This window comes from Clarias gariepinus, chromosome 10, assembly GCF_024256425.1.
Source record: "Clarias gariepinus isolate MV-2021 ecotype Netherlands chromosome 10, CGAR_prim_01v2, whole genome shotgun sequence".
Taxonomy (NCBI): domain Eukaryota; kingdom Metazoa; phylum Chordata; class Actinopteri; order Siluriformes; family Clariidae; genus Clarias; species Clarias gariepinus.
In genome coordinates this window covers 30940740-30948546 of record NC_071109.1, presented here as the reverse complement: position 1 = coordinate 30948546, position 7807 = coordinate 30940740, and the positions used below count along the sequence as shown (strand labels likewise).

The window sequence follows — 7807 nt, the reverse complement described above, 5'->3', positions numbered from 1 at the left end:
TCACCATCAGGACAGCTTTACAGGACAGACATTTTCTATCATCGTGCTCCTGGAAACCACTGCTCACTGAAACCAGTGAGGCCGACTCATTTTTCTCGAACACCCACACGCGCACACACACACAATATACCAGACTTTAGACTTTTGCTACATTCACTTACACGATGATAAAAAATATTGTATATGATTATAAATATTGGTATCTGGTGCACTGCAGTGTCTATTTTTTGTCCAATACATGTGAGCTACATCTGTGATCGAACCGGAAGTCGAACCGTAGTCTGTTCGTATCTGCAAAAATTCCTAACTCGAATGTTGGTAAGTTGGGGACTACCTGTATAGTATTTTGCTTAAGTTCTTATTTTTTATATTAGTCTTTTCTTTTTTTATTTATTTTTATGTTGTGCTAGTCAGCTTTATAGAACTTCTTCAAAACGCATCGCACCAAGCTTTAACTATCCTCCAGCTACACGCCTGGAGCTAAACTAAAAACTAGGAGTTAGACAATTTTCCCAGGATGAGGAAACAGTGACAAACATGCAATACAGCACATCACAGCATACAACCTTTATAGATATCTAATGCTAGCTTAACGGGCACTCGTCTCAACGACAGAACACTACAGATAATAGCTGAACCGTTAATTAGTTTTTTTTGTTGAAGGTGCAAACAGTCTGAGTCGTCCCCAGAACTGTATTAATCATTTTATTATGCACAAATAGTTTTATCTAACTACATGCCACAGTTAAGGCTAGCTTTGAGTTGCTGGTAGGCTAGCTAATGAATTATGGATTTGTCCATCCCTGAAGTCGGTCCTGCTGTCTAAAAGTAATGCAAAGTAGACAACATGGAGACGTACTAATAAAGGAATTGCAAAAATGTCTTTTTTTTATAGCCTGAGATGTTTTTTGCATACTACTTAAACAAGCAAAAGTGTTCATCTTAAATAAGTGCTACTTTAGAACCGATACCAGCTCTAAAAAACCCAAAAATCCATCAATTCTCAAGGTCGAGCCAATTTCTTTTACTTGATACTTTACAAACAGATGATAAGTCCAGTTCTGAGGTCACTGGCCATGCTACGGCTAAAAAAAACAAACAAAAAAAAAAACGTCCAGTGTGTCAAAGTGTCCCCTCCATAAAGGATTAAAGGATCTTCCTCAGCTTGAGTCTCAAGTACAAATGCATGCAAGCTGCTCTTATTTCTGGCAAGTCCCAGATTCTCTGATATCTAGCTGATCTAAGTAAAGAAACAGCATGAAACGAAGCTCATCGCAGACCTTTAGGAATTGTGCTGAAGCCCCCAGAGTGGATCATCTCTGTTACAGCAGGATGCAAACATGCAATCAAAAAAATAGCCACAGTTTTAGAAAGCTAAGGCACCACTGTGCAGGAAAGGCAGCAGTCGCATGGGCTGTCGTCTCTCTCGCAAAATGGTGGAACAGATCAAAATCTTAAACAGTAACGTATATAGATAAACGTTTGCGTATATCTTCCTCCAGTGCGTGACAGGCTCACACCTTTCCAAGCCAGATGTAGCTCTTTGAGGTAATAAAACATATCTGTTTTTCATCTGAAAGCTGGGGATGCTAGTCACACTGATGACAGGGTAGGGTTTACACACCAGTTATGGCAAGCACCCATAAATGTGATAGGGGCAAAGAACTAAACAAAAACAAACAAACAAACAAACAAAAAGCTCCTCATCCCTCTTATAATCTTAATAGAAATGATAAGCAGCAAAGAATGGCATGTACACAAAGATCAGACACACAGCTACCCATATATACATATATTTCATTAACAAGAATAAATACTATAATTACGTATTTTGTATCTTTTGATTGCAGTTCATATTTTTTGTCGTGCCTTGTACGTATGTATAAGTTACCTGCGCGAACGTCCAACATGTGCAAAAAAAGAGTGAGTTATTGCCAGGCTCGCTCATAATCGAGGGAGGAAGTGCGTGACAGTCATAGCCGGCGTGGCCTTGTAGCCTCTCTTCAGACGGCCATGTTTGCTCAGGGCGATGTAGAAGCCCTTATAAATGGAAGACTCGTAGGCGTTGTAGTTATTGGGAAGCAACGTCTCTTTGAACTTGCATTCGTCCCGGAAGACTCTCTGAAATGAAGTCGGGAAGGAGATGGTCAGTGGCCCGCAGCGCAGTTCATCAACTACAGACTTCCTGCAGAACATATAGCCTAGAACCATGAGTGAACCAAAGTGGAGTCAAGGGACGGTGTGTTTTTTTTCTCCATAATATTAAAGGAACTCAACTCACTATTATAAAGCTTATACCATCATTGAGTTTTATAGTTATTAGTTGATTCGACTGCTCACTTGAGTTGAGTGGGTTTAAACTAAACCTCAATAACTTAAACACCCAGGCCAATAATTGATGCGTGATAATAATAAATGATGAACTTATGTCCAATGGAAAATTTATATAAATTTGTGAGAAATATAGGTATAAAAAGCTCTATGGGTCTAGTAAATGGCAAAGGTGTAAGTTGACTCAATTTATAATGTTACATTAATTAATTTAATTAAAAGTAACACAACTGAAATAAATCAACGTACCAATCACAAATCGATGTGCAAATTGCCTTGCAAGGTGATTTAACCTTATTCTGACTTTGATATTTATAATATTTCTTCTCTTAATTAATATTTCTTATTCATTCTTCTTAATTCATTTATGAATTAATGTTGGTAACAAAGACAGTTAGTCACACAACCACTTAATAGGTTTAGGGGGCAATTACTTGTTCACATAGTGCCCTTAATAAATGAAATCATTATATAATACCTATATATATATATATATATATATATATATTAGAAAGTGTGTCCAAACTTTTGACTCTTGTACTGTATTTGCAAAGGTTAAGCCAGGGGTAGCTCAGTGGTTAAGGCATTGGACTACGGTTCGGAAGATCCCAGATTCAAACCCCACAACCACCAAGTTGCCACTGTTGGGCCCTTGAGCAAGGCCCTTAACTTCTCAGATGTATAATGAGATAAAAATGTAAGTCGCTCTGGATAAGAGTGTCTGCCAAATGCCTAAATGGAGGTTGTACCTTTAAGGGTACATTGTTTGTACCTTTTTATGTATGCATGTTTTTATTATTTATTATTTTTATTTTTATGAAAGACACTGATCAGCCAGAAGGTTAAAAACACTGACAGGCAAAGTGAATAACACTGAATATCTCATTACAGTGGCACCTCTAGAGAGGTGAGATATATTAAGCAGCAAGTGACCATTCAGTTCCTGAAGCTGATGTGTTGGAAGCAAGAATCTGAGTGACTTTCATAATCACCAAATTCTAAATGCTAGGAAACTGGGTCAGAACATTTCCAGAATGGCACGTCTTGTGTGGTGATCCTGGGATGCAGTGGCACATGAGGAGCATGTCTGGTCGTATCCTACCAGGAAGCTACTGTAACACTAATAGTTGAAACAGAGAATGCTGGCTCTGATAGAAAGGTATCAGATCACACAGTGCATCACAGCTTGCTGTGTGTGAAGCTGAGTAGCTGCAGACCGGTCAGAATGTCCACCACCGAAAGGGTGTACAATGGGAATGTGAGCATCAGAACCTCAAAGCAATGCAAAAAGGTGGCCTGTTCTGATGAGTCATGTTAGGACGGCCAGTCAGGCAGAGATGGCACCAGGGTGCACTATGGAAGTAAGGCAAGATAGGAAGATGCAGTGTGATGCTTTGGACGATGTTTATATAAGCAATGCAGATTCCCTTCATGGTAATGGTATTCCCCAATGGCAGGGGCATCGTTCAGTGGAATAATGCACTCTTTCAGACTGCAGTATTTCTTCAGGAATGGTCTAAGGAACATGTCGAAGTGTTCAAGATGTTGACTCGGCCTCCAGATTCGCCAGATCTTAATCCAATCAAGCATCTGTAAAATGTGCTGAGCAATCAAGGCAGATCCACAGAGGCCTGACCATGGATCTGCTGCTAACGTCTTTGTGAAACCACATGCCACCTTTAGAGGGCTCGTGGCGTCCATGGCTTTACGGGTCAGAGCTATTTTCGTAGCACAAGGGGGAACGACACAATATTTGGCAGGTGGTTTTAAAGTTATGGCTGATTAGAGTGTCCTGCATTGACATTAGTATGTAAAGGATACTTTACTTACCAGGCTTTAATTATCATTGTAACACCACTGTAATGTAGGCAGTGTACAGTTTAATACTTTTTCTTCCCTGAAAGTGTATTTCTCGAAATTTATATTGATTAGATAACATTACAATACATAACAACTAGCCATAAAACATCAGAGACAAGATGAATTATATTACGCCTCTTGACATTGATTAAAATGTGCAGTAATGATAAGTTATTAATCATAAAAGCCTGACCATAAGCACATTGTATTGAGGAACTGCAGAATATGGATATGAATATTGAAAACCATTATTTATTTATTTATTTGCTTTATGGGTAAGGAATAATGTGCATACCTACCGTTGCGTACAACCTTCCCCGGCGGTTCATTGCGACAAACTGCTCACTTCTCAGCCCGTACAGACTCACCACTCCTCTCTCCACCGCTGAGATCTCTATCAGACCTGATTAAACCACAACATGGACAGTTACGCATGACGAGTCTGAGATAACGCATAATAAAACGCTTTATTCAGTCTATAGGGCATGCTTTCTACTACATCTCCATGCTGCTTTATTATTCTTGTGGGAGAAAATAAACTGTCACTACTGCAGATGTGGATTGGGTCGCAAATGGACGCAGTGTAAAATTAGTTGGCGTCTAATTTCGTCCGAGCATCCGTGTCACGCTGGAAGCTTTGGAAACATTTTTCTTCCAAAAATAGATAAATCTATTGCCTTTGGTCATATTTGTGGTATGTGCCTGCAAGCAGGATCATGCAAAAAAAAAAAAAAAAAATCATATCTGGGATGGAGATGCGTCTTGGCAGTGATTTGCATCCCTGGGTAGCGTTTCTGCGTTTCATCTCAGGATGCAAATCATGATCAAAGAGGAAACACACGCATTATTATGACAATAATAATAAGAAGAAGGAGAAGGAAAATAACTATAATATTAATAATGATTATTATTATGCATCTATAAATGCACATCCCGCTACAAAATGAGACGCATCCTTGATGATTTTGGTTTTATTCATGATGTGCACCCGGCTGCTGTGTGTTTGCGTGTGTGTTTGTGTGCGTGCGCGCGCGCTCGGTTTTTGCGTTAAGCGTGCAACTCACTGTACTGGTTCTCGTCATGTACACCGTTTATCCTTCCGTCTGGCAGCACCTGCAGGTGAAACCCGATGCCCACGTTGCAGTACAGCCTCCGCACTCTCTTGACGCCCATCAGATAGTCGTTGTCGCCGGAGATCCCGAGCACGGAGCGCGCGAACAGCGTCTCCCACCGCGCCTCGAGCGTCGTGGCGTGGGTCCTGCGCGACGACGCGACCCCGAGCAGGACGCCCAGCAGCACGATCGCGGTCCGCGCCGTCGCCGTCGCCGTACTCGCGCTCGCGTGGCGCATGCCGTCGCCGTCCGAGGGCGCCTGCGCTGCTTCTGCGCAACGGCGGCGGCGGCGGCGGCGGCCCGTCCGGTCCTACCGCCGGCGCACGTGGTCAGCGCGAACACGGCCCCCTAAAAATACCGCGCGCCTCGTTGCGCTCGCTGCTCCGCGCGCATGGCGGCAGGGGGGCTTATTTTTGGAAGGCGGGTCGGGGTCGGGGGCTTCGCGCGCGGCGGCGGAGATCAAGCTGCTCGTGATGATGATGATGATGATGATGCTACTGCTGCTGCTGTTGTTGCTTTTGCTGCCGGTGATGATGATGATGATGACCATGTTTTTTGCATCTCTGTCGCCGGTGTGGGGGGAGAGCAAGCCAACGGGATGCGTCCCAAACTGCACACTGCTACATTATACTGTATTAAACACCCAGGTTCTAGGGCAGAGGGGTCTGCAGGTGCTTTGCTTTAGACAACATTTACATGAAAACACAGTTTATTGACCGTACAGTCTGGAAAAGTACTCTGGTATTAAAACATTACTTGTGGCTGATTTTATTATTGTATGCTATAGACCAACACAAAGTTGCACATCACTGTCAGGTGGAAGGAAAATGATAAATGGTTTTACATTTTCTTTTTACAAATTAAAAACTGTGGCATGCATTTGCATTCAACCCTCCCTTTACTCTGATCCCCCTCATTTAAATCCAGTGGAACCCACTGCCTTTAAAAAGTCTCCTAATGAGTAAATAGAGTTTACCTGTGTGTAATTTAATCTCAGTATATGATATACAGCTGGTCTGTGAAGCACTCAGAGCTTTGTTAGAGAACATTACAGCATCATGAAGCCCAAGAAACACCCCAGACAGGTCAGGGATAAAGTTGTGGGGAAGTTTAAAGCAGGCTTGGGTTTAAAAAAAAAAAATCCCATTTTTTTTTTAACATCTCACAGAGCGCTGTTCAAGCCATCGTCGGAAAATATAAAGACAATGGCACAACTGCAAACCTACCAAGACATGGCCGTCCACCTAAACTGACAAGCAGGGCAAGGAGAGCATTAATCAGAGAAGCAACCCCTAACCCTATCCCAGGAGACCTATGCACGAGGCGGGGTACACCCTGGACAGGGCGCCAATCCATCACAAGGCACACAGACATACACACACTATGGGCAATTAGAGAACACCCACCAAACACGGGAAGAACATGCAAACTCCATGCACACAGAGACGGGAATCGAGCCTGGAGGTGCAAGGCAACAGCACTAACCACTACACCACCGTGTCGCCCAATGACAAAACTAATTTATCATTTTAAAGTTACACAAAGATGCATATTAAAGATGCAAAAACTGCACCCTTGAAGGACTGGAATAGTATTTCAGAGAGTGACATCTACAGTAGCTGCAGTCCCACAGACAAACCCCTATAATGGGCACCCTTGGCAAATAAAGCCCCAGAATGGATGGAATAGAGTCATAGCTAAGAAAAATGTACTTACCATTCTAAGAAAATTTAGTTTGACACAGGAAAGCAACAACAGTGTTTTTTAAAGAATACCTCGGCACAATCCTGTAGCGCAAATGGTCTGATGTTGTTGTACTTCTCAGATCCATACTTACATCCTATCTCACAACTTTTAAGAAAAAAACATAACCGTGGTTCATTCTTAAGCTGTCATATGCGACTACTAAGTAAAACCCAGAGCATTTTAGCCAATTTTTTGGTTTTGCTGTTTTTTTTAAATAGACATATGAAGGACTCAGCACTTTTTTCAGCACAACACAGGCGATATGATGAACTGAATTTTAATTAATTTTAACCAACTATACAAACATGAATGAACAAAAAAGTAAAAAATGGGTAAAATAGGCAAAGGAATAGCACATGATACACATGATGTTTTTCTGGTTGTTTTGAAACTTCTATGTTTTTGCGACATCGTTCCCATATTTCGGTAGTGCTTAACCCAAAAACAGTATTTCTAGTGAGAAACGGGGTATGGATCGTGAGCATGAACTGACTAAAAAGAAGTGGCTAAGTCCTGTATATATGGACAATGTAATATGATGATGAAAACTGTCAGGAAGCTTATTCTTCTACTCATATGTTAAGAAATAATAAAGAACATTTACAAAAAATTACAAATTAATTGAACCTGTAATTAAGCATAGCATCAAGTGCAAACTAAACTCTGATGAATTTCAAATCATTCATGAACTTTTTGATAAACAGTAAACAACTGTGAACTCCATTTGTCCTCCATGACATTCATATAAATTCATACAG

At 41.3% G+C, this 7807-nt stretch overlaps 1 protein-coding gene across 1 annotated transcript; it reads right to left on the bottom strand.

The window, feature by feature from the left end:
* Positions 1 to 415: 415 nt before the first annotated feature.
* Positions 416 to 5549, bottom strand: fgf6a (fibroblast growth factor 6a). The gene is made up of 3 exons (XM_053506243.1): positions 5256 to 5549; positions 4491 to 4594; positions 416 to 2121 (listed from the first exon to the last, which is right to left on the bottom strand). Exons 1-3 carry the CDS (start codon positions 5539 to 5541, stop codon positions 1945 to 1947), a joined length of 567 nt encoding a protein of 188 aa, XP_053362218.1. The 5' UTR covers positions 5542 to 5549; the 3' UTR covers positions 416 to 1944.
* Between the last annotated feature and the right edge of the window lie 2258 nt (positions 5550 to 7807).

Excerpts from the sequence above, each read along its gene's own strand:
- fgf6a (XM_053506243.1), bottom strand. The coding sequence starts at position 5,541 with ATGCGCCACGCGAGCGCGAGTACGGCGACGGCGACGGCGCGGACCGCG. Across the intron at positions 4,595-5,255 it reads ACATGACGAGAACCAGTACA|GTCTGATAGAGATCTCAGCG; the intron begins GTGAGTTGCACG and ends TGGTTTAATCAG. Across the intron at positions 2,122-4,490 it reads GGGGAAGGTTGTACGCAACG|AGAGTCTTCCGGGACGAATG; the intron begins GTAGGTATGCAC and ends ACTTCATTTCAG.